This window comes from Mustelus asterias, unplaced genomic scaffold, assembly GCF_964213995.1.
Source record: "Mustelus asterias unplaced genomic scaffold, sMusAst1.hap1.1 HAP1_SCAFFOLD_95, whole genome shotgun sequence".
Classification (NCBI taxonomy): domain Eukaryota; kingdom Metazoa; phylum Chordata; class Chondrichthyes; order Carcharhiniformes; family Triakidae; genus Mustelus; species Mustelus asterias.
The window spans coordinates 94,753-110,695 of NW_027590143.1; the positions used below are offsets into that span (position 1 = coordinate 94,753).

General features: G+C 48.4%; 1 protein-coding gene and 1 pseudogene across 1 annotated transcript in view; both read right to left on the bottom strand.

The window, feature by feature from the left end:
• The window catches only part of LOC144484195 (uncharacterized), a 42,298-nt gene that overhangs the window by 15,557 nt on the left and 10,798 nt on the right, over positions 1-15,943 (bottom strand). The window contains exon 3 of the mRNA XM_078202731.1: positions 3,168-3,697. Within this exon, the coding sequence (XP_078058857.1) occupies positions 3,168-3,697 (530 nt within the window). The remainder of the gene's footprint in view (positions 1-3,167; positions 3,698-15,943) is intronic.
• On the bottom strand, positions 5,234-5,334 carry LOC144484214 (U2 spliceosomal RNA; annotated as a pseudogene).

Sequence of the window (15,943 nt, forward strand, 5' to 3'; positions counted from 1 at the left end):
GCCTCAATATCCCGAGTCATCCAGCGTTCCCTACGTCTACCAGCCTTGCTCTTCACTCTAAGAGGACTGTGCTTACCCTGAACCCTGGTTAACACACTTTTGAAGCTTGCCACTTGCCAGAGGTCCCTTTGCCTTCCCACAGACTCCTTCAATTAACTTTTGAAAGTTCCTGCCAGAGCGACTGCCCCCAATCAATGAGCTCCTTTGTCCATTCCTCAGTGCAGAACTCCTTCAGCCTGATCCTCCCACAGTACTCAGCCTGATACAGAGTTAGCTCTTCTAACCATCAGCCTTTGCTGCTGTCTTCATTTGCTTTATGGTTACACATCAGGTTGTACTCTCTTTAGATCAGTCAGGAATTAGGGTCACGAATGCGGCCACCTGCCCCATTAAGTCCATGCTCGTTCCCTGTGAATCAAACCATTGCCCCGTCGATCCCCAGACCCCTGTAGGTTTATTTCCCTCAATTGCCCATCCAATTTCCTTTTGGAAAGATTCCATCATCTCTGCTTCTCCCCCTTGCCGGAAGTGGGTTCCAGATATTTATCACTTTCATCAGATGCAAATGAATCTGAGAGCAGAGAAATCATAGAAATCATAGAAACCCTACAGTGCGGAAGGAGGCCATTCGGCCCATCGAGTCTGCACCGACCACAATCCCACCCAGGCCCTACCCCCACATATTTACTTGCTAATCCCTCTAACCTACGCATCTCAGGACTCTAAGGGGCAATTTTTAACCTGGCCAATCAACCTAACCTGCACATCTTTGGACTGTGGGAGGAAACCGGAGCACCCGGAGGAAACCCACGCAGACACGAGGAGAATGTGCAAACTCCACACAGGCAGTGACCCGAGCCGGGAATCGAACCCGGGACCCTGGAGCTGTGAAACAGCAGTGCTAACCACTGTGCTACCGTGCCGCCCTAACCACTGTGCTACCGTGCCGCCGAGAAGGAGGCCATTCCAGCCATTGTACCCATGATATCCCTTTGAACAAGATCTTCCATTAATCCCATATTTCATTTCGAATCTGTCCAGTTCCCTTTTGAAAGATCCAGTTTAATTTGCTTCCTGCACCATTTTCTGACAGTGAATTCCAAATCACAACAACTCATTCTGTTTTAAACCAAATAATTTCACGATATATTGTGTTTGGATTTTCACAGGGGATTTGGAAACGGAGTGAAAGACATGGTTGTTACTCAAAATTAAGACTCAGTCTTTATTAATGATCTCAATGAGCGGACTGAGTGTGATGTATCCAAGTTGGGGACTATTTCTAAAAAGGAAATTACATTTCTGCAGCTTCTTGCATGACCACAAGATCTTGGAAAGTGTTTTACGGTCAAGTTATTTTGAAGTGTAGTCACTGTTGTGATGTGGGTAAATGTAGGGGTGCCTCAGAAATGAAAATGATCACTTTCATCTGTATTAACAGTTAAATATAACTAGGTCAAGGAAGCCATGTTAAACTCTAACATGTGATGAGATCTTTATATCATAAAGCTAAAAGCCTCCAGACACGGCTGAGCAAGCAATTAAGGAATTCTTCAATCATTTTGATAAGTTAGAGGACATTATATTCTGCTAAAGTCTGGCTCAAGAATGAGGCTGATTGTTCAACCTGATCAAGATTAGTAAGAAAGCTTTGTGTCTTTCACAAAGTATATTTTTGAACCATTGTATCTTGTGTTAACCAAATATATTAATTAAAGATTACTCTAACAATTAGCGACCAGTCAGTAACAGATGGTTGAATAAGTAGTGAGCCATAATTGAGTTAAAGTTAATGAATCAATAATAAGTCAGTAGTTGTAATGAAAGATTGAGTTTTATTTGCAGTCAAATGTAAAAGTTTAATTGCTGTGTATGTAAAGAATGTGCAGTGAAGATAAATGTACTGGCGAGAGAGACCTTCCAGCTCTGATTAGCCTCAACATTTGTACAGGGATTGTATAGAATCAGATAAAGGGATGGTGTGAAATTATTCTATTGTATTCCTGATAATGACAGAAAATGGGGCAAGTAATTGGGGATACAATTAATCTAGTGACAAAACTGCTTTCTTTCTTCACTACAACCATTACCTCTCCCTTTGCCTTTTGTTCCAGGACATTTTTGACATTTAATCTCGTCGCCCACTAACCAATCCCTGACTTTCCCTTTTGTTCGACCTGACCCTCCCCCTTTCTCATCAGTATCAAACCCATCACATTTCTCCCTCTAGTTCTGAAGTAGAGTTACATTGGACGTGAAACATTAACTCAGTTTCCCTCTCCACAAATGCTGCCAGACCTGTGTTTTTCCAGTTCTTTCTGTATTTATTTTAGATCTACCTGCAGTGGAGGAAAAACACTATTTACTATCCAGGATAAAATAAATGTCTTTCATCAGTTTTTGTGGATCATTTTATTTGTTTGTTTAGCTATGAGGAGAGGTTGGAGAAACTTGGTTTGTTCTCACTGGAACAAGAGAGGTTGAGGAGCGACCTGATAGAAGTCTCCAATATTATGAGGGGCATGGACAGAATGGATAGTCAAACGCTTTTTCCCAGAGTGGAAGAGTCACAGCTTTAAGGTGCGAGGGGCAAGGTTTAAAGGAGATGTATAAGGCAGATTTTTTACACAGAGGGTGGTGGGTGCCTGGAACTCGCTGCCGGGGGTGGTAGTGGAAGCGGATACGATCGTGACTTTTAAGGGGCATCTGGACAAATACATGAATAGGATGGGAATAGAGGGATATGGTCCCCGGAAGGGTAGGGGGTTGTGGTTCAGTCAGGCAGCATGATCAGTGCAGGCTTGGAGGGCCTGTTCTTGTGCTGTAATTTTCTTTGTTCTTATTTCATTGGAAATGTGCTCTCCCAGGCTCAAAGAGCATCAGCTCATTGGAAGCAGAGGGGCGAAACCGGCCAGTCCAGCAGAAAGAAAACCCTTCAACCTTCCACTTCACCAACTGTCAGAATGAACATGGTTCAGTGCTGGATGTGATTAACAGCAGAAACCAACTCGATAATCATTTGTGAATCTGTTGGTGTTTCTGCAGGTTGGATAACCGAGTCAATCCCTTCCCACACACAGAGCAGGCGAACGGCCTCTCCCCAGTGTGAACTCGCTGGTGTATCCGCAGTGCAGATGACCATTTAAATCTCATTGAGCAGTGAGAGCAGCTGAACGGTCTCTCCTCAGTGTGAATGCGCTGGTGGGACATCAGATCCACTGAGCTTTTGAATCCACTCCCACAGTCAGAACATTTAAAGGGTCTCTCATTGGTGTGAATGAGATTGTGTCTCAGCAGGATGGATAACTGAGTGAATCCCTTCCCACACACAGAGCAGGTGAATGGCCTCTCCCCAGTATGAACTCGCTGGTGTTCCCGCAGATGGAATGTCGTTCTAAACTTCTTTGTGCAGTGAGAGCAGCTGAACGGTCTCTCCCCATTGTGAGTGCGTTGGTGGGACACCAGTTCTCGAGAACTTTTAAATCCACTCCCACAGTCAGTACATTTAAAGGGTCTCTCATTGGTGTGAGTGACTTTGTGACTCAGCAGGTGGGAGGACCGAGTGAATCCCTTCCCACACTGAGAGCAGGTGAATGGCCTCTCCCCAGTGTGAACACGCTGGTGTCTCTGCAGGTGGGATGACTGAGTGAATCCCTTCCCACAATCAGAGCAGCTGAATGGTCTCTCTCCAGTGTGACTGCGTCGATGAGTTTCCAGCTCTGATGGGGCATTGTATCCCTTCCCACAGTCCCCACATTTCCACGGTTTCTCCATGGTTCGGGTGTCCTTGTGACTCTCCAGGTTAAACAATCAGTTAAATCTCACACAGAACACGAGTATAATCTCTCCCCGCTGGGAATGCTGTGATGTATTTTCAGGCTGTGTAACTGGTTAAAGCTCTTTCCACACTCAGTGCACTGGAACACTCTCACTCGTAGTGCTTTTCCAGTCACGCTGATGTTGAGAATCTTCTGAAGCAGAAAGAACAGAGAAACATTTCACCTTCTAGAATCAAAGGTCAGTGATATTCAGGTCCCGATAAATTGAATGCTGATGTGATGTTTGTTTTGAGTTTTTGTCTGTAAATCCTCACCTTCTGATATCCTGTAAAACGAGTTTGAAAAATTCATCACAGTCAGTACAGCATAGAAATTCAGAACAGACAATTCTAGTTTCTATGGAACATTCTTTCTTCTCTCATTCCCCAAAAGCTGTAAATCTCCATCCCACACACTCTCCCTCCATTCTCACTCCGCTGTATCTAATATTCACCCTCCCAATTCTCCTGAAGGTGCTGATTGAGGCTGATTGACAGATCCATGCTCACTGCTTCCTGTCCTGGACACAGAGAGCTGGAAATCTCCATGCAGGCTTCCGGCCGAACAGAAATATGACTATATTCCTCGACTAAGAATGTTTTAAATGGATTGTTTCAGTTAGTGAAGATACAGGGGGTTGTGACTGATGATAGTCTTGAACTTGCTGCCTGTGAGGGTGGTCATAGAGTTTGACAGCATGGAAAGAGGCTCTTCAGCCTATCGTGTTTGCGCCGACCATCAAACACCTTTCTATTCTAATCCCATTTTCCACTCTTGGTGCGTAACCTTGTATGCTATGGCATTTCAAGAGCTCATCTAAATACTTCTTAAATGTTTCAGGCAGTGAGTTCCAGATTCCCACCACCGTCTGAGTGAAAAGGTTTTTCCTCACATCTTCTATAAACCTACTGCCCCTGAACTTAAATCCATGCCTTTGGTTATTGCCCCCTCTACTAAAGCGAAAAGTTCCTTCCTGTCCCCCTCCATCTGTGCCCCTCAGAATTTTATACACCTCAATAAGGTCCCCTCACCCTTCTCTGCTCCAAGAAAAACAACGCCAGCCTATCCAGTTTCCCTTGATAGCTGAAACACTCCAGCCCAGGCAACACCCTGGGGAATTTCCTCTTCACCTTCTACAGTGCAATTACATCCTTCCCATAGTGTGGCGACCAGAACTGCACACAGTACTCCAGCTGTGGCCTATCCAGTGTTTTATACAGCTCCATCATAACCTCCCTGCCTTTATAGTCAATGCCTTGGTTAATAAAGGCAAGTATGCCACGTGCCTTCTGAACCACCTTATGTAGCTGTCCGACTGTCTTCAGAGATCTATGATCATCCACACCAAGGTCCCTCTGATCCTCTGTACCTCCGAGGATCTGACTATTCATTGTGCATTCCGAGATGCCGCTTGTAAAAATTGCTTCAAATTAAGCTAAAATGTAACCAAATGACTTCAACCAAGCACAGCATGTCAATACTACACTGGATCTTAGCCAAAAGGCCGAGAAGCGATACCTCCTGCTCTTAATAAACTGACAGAACACCTTTGGATTTCCTCACAGATGTTGCCGAGAGGAGGAGGTTTGGTCTGAAGCTCATTGGCCAACCAACTTCCGCATTCAGACAATGGGGAGCTCTGATTGGCTGGAGGACCAAATAAACAAACTCAGGTTAAATCAGGACAAAGTAAAAGGGGCAGCTCCCCAGAAGGAGGGGGAACAGCCCGAACAGAAATCAAAGTACAAAGGAAACTTAAAAACATCAAATTAAAATGTGATTATTGGGGTCAATAATGCACCCCAACCCCTGCGGTGCCCAGCGGGCGTGGAAGGCATCAACCGCGCCCGTGGACACCGCATGCTCCCTCTCCAGGGACACCTGGCCGCGAACGTAGCCGCGGTAGAGGGGAAGACAGTCAGGATGGACGGCCCCCTCGATCGCCCGCTGCCTGGACCGGTAAATGGCACGTTTCGCCAGGCCCAGGAGCAGGTTCACGAGGAGGTCGCCATCCCGACCCTCCCCTCTCCGCACCGGGTGTCCGTAGATCAGGAGCGTGGGACTGAAGTGCAGACAAAACATCAACAAAAGGTTCTTCAGGAAAACATAAAGGGAGTGCAGCCTAAGACACACAACATAGACATGGTCCACGGACTCCACAAGGCCGCAGAAAGGGCAGTCTTCGGAGCCCGTGAACCAGTGAATCCTACGGTTGTGCGGCACTGCTGCATGCATCACCCTCCACCCCAGGTCCCCGACGTAATTGGGGGAGATCCTTCCGTAGAGGGACCTCCAGCGGGGACCTCCGCCGCCCGGCGGCAACAAGGCCCACCAAGGTGTATCCGGGCGACAGGCGAGGAGGCGGTAGTGGAAGGTGTGCAGCAGCAGCCCGCACAGGAAACGCCTCCGCGCGGTAGAAAAAGGCACGGAGGACATTTCCGCGAGGCGGCTCAGGCTGTGGGGCACCTCACCCAGGGGAGGGGGCTGAGGCTTTGGGCCAATGTGGAATTCCGCCTGAACAGGGGAACGCTCGGGCGGGATCCCACCGCACGCCTGCGCCGTCTCCAGTTTGCGTGCAGTTTCGGGGCCGAGCACGACCGTCCTAAGGTCTAGGATGGCTTTGGCCGCGCGCCAGACGGACGTCCCCGCGCGCTCAGCCAGCACGCGGGGACTCATCCAGCCCGCCCCTCCGCCATCGAGCACGTCCCCGATTCTGGTCACCCCGGCGTCCACAGCCCCCCTCTCCGCCAGCCACCTGAAGTTATACGGCTGGAGGAGCGGATTCCTGAGCAGCGGCTCTCGCACAAGAGCCGTTACTCCTGACAGGGGGGGGCGGGGAGCTGCGTTGCGAGGCGACCTTGTTCCAGACAGTGAGGAGGTCCTGGTAAAAGACGGGCAACTCCTGCAGGGTGGTCGGAGCACGCCCCAGTTCGATATGCAGGAGCTGCACGTCATAATTGAGGCCGTGCCAGTGGCGGAAGAAATACGTCGCCATGGCACACCACTGTGGAGGGGGCTCAACGTAAAGGTACCTCTGCAGGGCCTGGAGGCGGAAGGTCGCTATCTGAGTGCGAAGGCACACCAGACCTTGTCCGCCCTCCTTAAGCGGGAGATACAGGACCGCAGCAGGGACCCAGTGCAGTCGATTGTCCCAGAAGAACCGCAGGAGGGTTCTCTGGATATCGGTGACAAAGCCAGGGGAGGGGTCAAAGGGACCAGCCGGTACCACAGCATGGAGGCGACCAGCTGGTTTATGACGCGGGCTCGCGCCCCGTAGGACAGCACTCGGAGCAGTCCTGTCCAGCGACTCAGGCGGGCGGAGACTTTGGCCTCCAGCTCCCGCCAGTTCGCCGGCCAGGATTCCTCGGCTGGGCAGAGATGGGCCCCCAAGTAGAGGAGGTTGGTCCTGCTCCAGGTGAAAGGCCTGAGCTCCGTCTCCCAAGGACCGACAAGGAGTCCGGAGCACTTAGCCCAGTTGATCCTGGCAGAGGACGCGGCGGAGTATACCGCCTGGCATTCTCGCATCCTCCGCAGGTCAGCCGGGACCTCAGATGCGGAGACAGGAGGAGGTTTGAGTCTGTCTGAAGATCAATCTTCATTCACACAAAGCCCGCGCTCTGATTGGCTGGAAAACCAGAGTCCTTCCGGTCCTCCAACTCTTCCCATTGGTCAACACCTCAGCATGAAGATCAGAGGGTGGATTCTCCCCCGCACATGTGCAGCTTCCCCCTCCCTTGGACATGCGCAGTCCCGGGCCGGGCGGAGGGGGAGCTCACCGAGCGGCTTCTCGCTCTGGCCGGAGCCGTCAGCCGGTTGCCTGGAAACCTTGGCTCGAGGAGGTGCAGGGGGAGGGGAACAATGGGTGGGGGCGGGGCTCCAGGGTCCACCCGCCCGGGCCTGCTCACTGGAACCTGGAATCGTCACCGCGGAGCACAGTGATTCCTATTGGCTGACTCAGGCAGGGCTCCATTGTGACATCACAATGTGGAAGTTGTCCAATGAGCTTCAGAGTGAATCTTCCTCCTCTGGGCAACATCTGGGGGGAAATCAATGTTTCCCCCTTTCCATTTCTTTTCTCATTCTGGGGGAAATTGGGGACTTGCAGCAACTGAAGGGAACGAAGTGAATTTGGTCTGTATATTCCACACATTTCTACTCCAGTAATGTAGACATTTATCTGTCTGGCAGCCTGCATGGAAATTTTCAGCTCTCTGCATCCAGGGCAAGAAGCAGTGAGCATGGATCTGTCAATCACACATGAGGACGGCCTCAACCGGGATCTTGAGTTCATGACACACTATCTGTAACCCCCACCACTTGCCTGGGCTTGAAAAATCTCACTAACTGTCCTGGCTGGAGACAATACACATCTCTTTAACCTGTGCTTAACCCTCTCTCCACTCACATTGTCTGTACCTTTAAGACTTGATTACCTGGAAAGACTCACATTCCAACCATTATTCTGTAAATTGAGTTTGTGTCTTTGTGCCCTGTTTGTGAACAGAACTCCCACTCACCTGATGAAGGGGCAGCGCTCCGAAAGCTAGTGGCTTATGCTAACAAATTAACCTGTTGGATTTTAACCTGGTGTTGTGAGACTTCTTACTGTGCTTACCCCAGTCCAACGCCGGCATCTCCACACTCTGAGTGGAAACAGAGAGAATTAGGAGAGGCCGGAGGTGAGGAGAGATATTTTATACATCTACAACTCAACAGGAACTTTGACAGAATTTCCAAACCCTGTGAACACCATCAGCTCCAAGTTCCTCTCCAACTCACACACCATCCTGACTTGTCTGACATCCAGTACTGAAAGAACAGAAATTTATTTCATATAAATACTGGGAAGACTGAACCCATTGTGTTCAGTCCCCACTACAAACTCCACTCCCTCACCAACAACTTTCTCTCTCCTCCTGGCAACTGTCTGAGGCTGAACCAGGCTGTTCACAACCAGGGTGAAATAGTTCATCCCAAGATGAGCTTCCAGCCACATGTCCACATCATCATCAAGACCACCTTCATTCATAGATGCATTAATCGTAATTAATTAATAATAATGAATAATAAAATACAGTGTAGGAGGCCGCCATTCAGCCCATCGAGCCTGCACCGACAACAATCCCATCCAGGCCCTATCCACATATTTCCCTGTTAACCCCCTGATAGCAAGTGGCAATTTATCATGGCCAATCTTTCTAACCGGCACATAGAGGCATAGAATATTACAGCACAGAAACAGGCCTTTTGGCCCTTCTTGGCTGTGCCGAACCATTTTTCTGCCTCGTCCCACTGACCCGCACCTGGACCATATCCCTCCATACCCCTCTCATCCATGTACCTGTCCAAGTTTTTCTTAAATGTTAAAAGTGAGCCCGCATTCACCACTTCATCTGGCAGCTCATTCCACACTCCCACCACTCTCTGCGTGAAGAAGTCCCCCCTAATATTCCCTTTAAACTTTTCCCCCTTCACCCTTAACCCACGTCCTCTAGTTTTTTTCTCCCCGAGCCTCAGTGGAAAAAGCCTGCTTGCATTCACTCTATCTATACTCATCATAATTTTATACACCTCTATCAAATCTCCCCTCATTCTTCTACGCTCCAGGGAATAAAGTCCTAACCTATTCAACCTTTCTCTGTAACTCAGTTTCTCAAGTCCCGGCAATATCCTTGTAAACCTTCTCTGCACGCTTTCAACCTTATTAATATCCTTCCTGTAATTAGGTGACCAAAACTGCACACAATACTCTAAATTCAACCTCACCAATGTCTTATACAACCTCATCATAACATTCCATCTCTTCTACTCAATACTTTAATTTATAAAGGCCAATGTACCAAAAGCATTCTTTACAACCCTATCTACCTGTGACGCCACTTTTAGGGAATTATGTATCTGTATTCCCAGATCCCTCTGTTCTACTGCACTCTTCAGTGTCCTACCATTTACCTTGTATGTTCTACCTTGGTTTGTCCTTCCAAAATGCAATACCTCACACTTGTCTGCATTAAACTCCATCTGCCATTTTTCAGCCCATTTTTCTAGCTGGTCCAAATCCCTCTGCAAGCTTTGAAAACCTTCCTCACTAAACACTACACCTCCAATCTTTGTATCAACAACAAATTTGCTGATCCAATTTACCACATTATCATCCAGATCATTGATATCGGTGACAAACAACAATGGATCCAGCACTGATCCATGTGGCACACCACTCGTCACAGGCCTCCAATCAGAGAAGCAATCCTCCACTACCACTCTCTGGCTTCGTCCATTGAGCCAATGTCTAATCCAATTTACTACCTCTCCATGTACACCGAGCGACTGAACCATCCTAACTAACCTCCCATGTGGGACCTTGTCAAAGGCGTTACTGAAGTCCATGTAGACAACATCCACTGCCTTCCCTTCATCCACTTTCCTGGTAACCTCCTCGAAAAACTCTAATAGATTGGTTAAACATGCCCGACCACGCACAAAGCTGGACTCTCCCTAATAAGTCCCTGTCTATCCAACTATTTGCAGATCCTATCTCTTCGTACTCCTTCCAATAATTTATCTGCTACTGACATCAAAGTTACCGGCCTATAATTTCCCACATTACTTTTTGAGCCTTTTTAAACAACGGAACAACATGAGCTATCCTCCAATCATCCGGCACCTCACCTTTGGGGCGGCACAGTAGCACAGTGGTTAGCACTGCGGCTTCACAGCTCCAGGGACCTGGGTTCGATTCCCGGCTTGGGTCACTGTCTGTGTGGAGTTTGCACATTCTCCTCGTGTCTGCGTGGGTTTCCTCCGGGTGCTCCGGTTTCCTCCCACAGTCCAAAGATGTGCGGGTTAGGTTGATTGGCCATGCTAAAAATTGTGCTTAGTGTCCTGAGATGCATAGGTTAGAGGGATTAGTGGGTAAATGTGTGGGGATATGGGGGAAGGGCCTGGGCGGGATTGTGGTCGGTGCAGACTCGATGGGCCGAGTGGCCTCTTTCTGTACTGTAGGGTTTCTATGATTTCTATGATTTCTCACCCGTGGATACCAACATTTTAAATATATCTGCCAGGGCCCTTTGGACTGTGGAAGGAAACCGGAACACCCGGAGGAAACCCACACAGACACGGGGAGAATGTAGAAACTCTGCACAGACAGCGACCCGAGGCTGGAATTGAACCCGGGTCCCTGGCGCTGTTAGGCAGCTGCACGAACCACTGTGCCACCGGGTCACATGTCAGTGCCATCGCCCGACTCCAGCCCAGTCTCAGCTCATCTGGAACCCTCACGCATTCCATTGTGACGTCACACTCTCACCATTCCATTGTGACGTCACACCCTCACCCATTCCATTGTGACGTCCCACCCTCACCCATTCCATTGTGACGTCACACCCTCACCCATTCCATTGTGACGTCACACTCTCAACCATTCCATTGTGACGTCACACCCACACCCATTCCATTGTGACGTCACACTCTCACCCACTCCATTGTGACGTCAGGGCTTCACTCTCCGATCACAATCCCTGCCGGCCTCCCACATGCAGCCTCAATGGCGGCAGTCAGCCCGGGTCTAACACTACAAGCTGCCGCTCCATTTGGTACAAAGGGGAGGGACCGGGAAGTTCATTTCCGGGGTTTGGGTTTGAACAACATGTTTACAAAGTCTCTCCACCCACCCGCCACATTTATCATTCCCCGCACGCCGCCCCCGACCTCGTATTGATCTCGCTTCCGAGTTAAAACCGTCCGTCTGTCGCCATTACCCGCACTGCGCATGCTTCAGGTCCCGCCCCTCATTCACTCCGATTGGTTGGAGGACCAGCCGCTCCCGCTCGGTCCTCCAGCCCCGCCCCCTCTTACTATTGGTCCAGAGCTGCCGTCAATCAGTCCCCGGGCATTGTGATGTGGAGCATGCGCAGTGTCATTGCTGTCCTTGGCGCTTGTTTGTCCCGGAGAAGCGGAGTCAGCGTTAGGCGGTGGCTGGGAGGATTTGGAAACACTTTGTGGATCCGCAAACCCTTCAGAATCATTGTCAGCTCCCTGGTTTGCAGCTGCGGGGCTTCTCCCTCCCTCCCTCCCGGGAACAGGCCCAGGTTAACGGCCCCATCCTGGCTCAGCCACTGGAGGATGGTTCACATCAGAGGATGGGGGAGGGGGACAATAAATAAGAGGTTACACTTTGGCCTCAAATCAATGAGGACTCTGATCTCTGGGAAGGAAGGAAACCCTGGGAGGTGGGCGGGGTGGATTCACAAACACCCGCTGGAGGCCCCAACACCCCCAATAAGACCCATTGGTTTTATTGTCAGTCTGCAGACAGGAGCTGGAGAACTGAACCCAGTAAGAAGTCTCACAACACCAGGTTAAAGTCCAACAGGTTTATTTGGTAGCAAAAGCCACTCGCTTTCGGATCACTGCTCCTTTGTCAGGTGAGTAGGACTTGTGTTCATAAACGGGGCATATATATTGACACAAACTCAATTTACAAGATAATGGTTGGAATGCGAGTCTTTCCAGGTAATCAAGTCTTAAAGGTACAGACAATGTGAGTGGAGGGAGAGTTAAGCACAGGTTAAAGAGATGTGAATTGTCTCCAGCCAGGACAGTTCGTGAGATTTCCACATCAATAACTGAACCCAGACAGAGGAGAGGGAGGGAGAAAATGGAGTGGAGGAAATAAATGGTGGAGATGTTGAGATGGGTTTGGATTTCAGCCCAGGGAGGAGGTCGAGTGTATGGGACGGGGATTCCTTGATTTGGGGAACAAGAGAGGAAAATATGTTGCAGAGAAATTTCAGAATTTCTATCCTGCACTGACAGTGATGGTATTTATAAACTGTTTTTGCAGGATATTATGAAGCAAGATTTACAGATATGAAACTCAAACCAAACTTCACATCAAGATCTGTTTCAGTGATTTGATTCATCAGAAACTGAATATCATCAGCCTTTGTCTACAGAAGGAGAAATGTTTATTCTGTCTGCGGGCAAAGATTTCAAACATCAGTGTGACTGAAAAAGCACCTACACACACACACACCTGTGAGTTTCCAATGTGCTGAATGTGGAAAGTGGTTTAACAAGTCTGAAAAATAATCACATCATTCTCAGTGAGTAGTGACCCGACACATATTCTGTGTAAACGAGGCTTCAACTCATCATCCAACCTGGAGTCACATGAGGACACCCGCTCCACAGAGAAACCATTGAAATGTGGGGACTGTGGGAGGGGATTCAATTACCCGTCCGAATTGGATATTCATCGTCGCATTCACACTGGAGCGAGGCCGTTCACCTGCTCTGAGTGTGGGAAAGGATTTGCTTACTCATCCAGCCTCTATACACACCGGCGTGTTCACACTGGTGAGAGGCCATTCACCTGCCTCGAATGTGGGAGGGGATGTCATGCTTTATCAAGCCTCCTGATTCACCGGCAGGTTCACTCCGATCAGAGACTGTTTCAGTGTTCTGATTGTGAGAAAAGCTTTAAAAGCACAAAGGACCTCCTGAGACACCAGCGCACTCACATGGCGGTGAGACCGTTCACCTGCTCAGTGTGTGGGAAGGGATTCACTCAGTCATCCCACCTTCTGACACACCAACTTGTTCACACTGATCAGAGACCATTTCAATGTTCTGACTGTGAGAAGAGATTTAAAAGTAAAAATGATTTACAAGTCCATCAGCGCACTCACACTGGGGAGAAGCCATTCACCTGCTCCGTGTGTGAGAGGAGATTCGGACGTTTATCCCAGCTGCAAACACACCAGCGAGTTCACTCTGATAAGAGACCATTTCAGTGTTCTGACTGTGAGAAGAGCTTTAAAAGTAAACAGGATTTGGTGACACACCAGCGAGTTCACACTGGGGAGAAACCGTTCACCTGCTCGGTGTGTGGGATGGGATTCACCCATTCATCCCACCGTCTGAGACACCAGCGAGTTCACACCGGGGAGAAACCATTCATTTGCTGTGTGTGTGGGAAGGGATTCACTGATTCACCCCACCTTCTGATACACGAGCGAATTCACACTGGGGAGAAACCCTTCACTTGCTCCACATGTGGGAAACGATTCACTCAGCCACCCCAGCTCATTGCACATCAACTGGTCCACACCGATCAGAGACTTTTTAAATGTTCTGAGTGTGAGAAAAGCTTTAAAAGCTCTAAGGACCTGCTGAGACACCAGCAAATTCACACTGGGGAGAGATCATTCAGCTGCTCCATGTGTGAGAAAAGGTTCACTCAGTCATCCCACCTGCTGAGACACCAGCAGGTTCACACAGGAGAGAGATCGTTCACCTGCTCCGTATGTGGGAAGAGATTTGCTCGGTCAGCCAATCTGCTGAGACACCAGCAAGTTCACAAGTCACTGCAGGGATTGGATTCTGCTGTTGCTGCTAATCCCATGCAGGACTGAATCATGTTCATTTATTTATTTATCTATCTATTATTGAAGTAATTAAGAAATAATCCCGTGCAGGACTGAATCATGTTCATTCTGTTATTAAGGAGACTGGGGTGGGACACAGATAATCTCTGTGCAATCAGGCAGAGTCAACATGGTTTTGTGCAAGGGAAACCATGTTAATTGCTTGTTACTTCCTCAAAGAAATCCAATAAATCAATGTGGATAAAGTGGAACCTGTGGATGTGGTGTATTTAGATTTCCAGAAGGCATTTGACACGGTGCCACGTCAAAGTTTACCACACTAAATACGAATTCGTAGCATAAGGCATATTAGCATGGATAGAGGATTGATCAGCGAATAGGAAACAGAGAGGAGGGAGAAACAAGTCATTTTTGGGATGGCAAAGTGTAGCCTGTGGAGTGCCACAGGGACCAGTGCTGGGCCCTCAACTATTGACAAACTATTTTCATGACGTGGATGACAGGATCAAAATTTGTTGATGACACAAAGGTAGGTAGGAAAGTGAGATGTGAATGACCATAACAAGCCTGCAAAGCGATATAGATAGGGTGAGTGAGTGGGTAAAAAGTTGGCAGTTGGAACAAGATTTTTGGATAATGTGAACTTGTCCATTTGGACAGGAAGGATGGAAAAGCAGTTGATTATTTAAAGAGAGCGAGAGATCGCAGAACTTTGACGTACAGAGGGATCTGGGTGTCCTGGTACTGTAATCAGGAAACGTTAGTGTGTGGACACAGCAAATGATTAGAAAGGTAAATGAATTGTTGTTTATTGCAGGGATGTTTTGCTGCATTTGTTCAGGGTATTGGTGAGACCACATCTAGAGTACTGTGTACTCTAGGAGTTTCGATCTCCTTACTTATGAGAGGACTTGTGTGAGAAGTAGCTCGGAGAAGGTTTACCTGACTGATTCCTGGGATGAGGGAGTTATCATACGAGGAAAAGTTGGACACGTTCGGCCTGTATCTATTGGTGTTTAGAAGAATGAGAGGATCTGATTGAAACATATAAAATTCAGAGGGGACTTGACAGAGTGGATGTTGATTGTAGAGAGAGGAGAACTAGAGGCACAGTTTAAAAATGAGGGGTCTCCCATTTAAGACTGGGATGAGGAGAAACCTTTTCTCTCAGAGGGTTGTTACAGTGTGGAATTCTCTTCCACAGAGAGTGGTGGAGGCTGGCTCACTGAATATTCTGAAGTCTGAATTTAATAGATTCTTGATTGACAAGAGAGTCAAAGGGTATGAGGGGTAAGAAGGAAAGTGGAGTTGAAGCTATAATCACATCAGCCGGGATCCTATTGAATAGTGGAGCAGGCTCGAGGGGCCGAGTGGCCTTCTCCTGCTCCTAATTCACATGTTCCCATTGTGATAGTTGGAGTTTGTTTCTGCTGATGTTAATTTCCCATAAAACTGAGCTGCAGCTTAATCTACAGAATAGAATCAAATAAATCTTGATGATAAACTAATTGATCAGCCAGAGTCTAACTGAATGACAGAGCAGACCCAAAGAGCTGAACAACCTACTCCAGTTCCTGTGTAGTTTCTCCCCAGGCTTCTCCCACTCTCTAACTCTGCTCCAGTGCTGGTTTCTGATGAAGTCTCTTCTGCCCAGGTCTCCCATCACTTTCCATTCATCAGCTGGTGTCTGAGTCCAAGTTTACCAGGAACATGAGGAGGTCATTTATCCCCCTC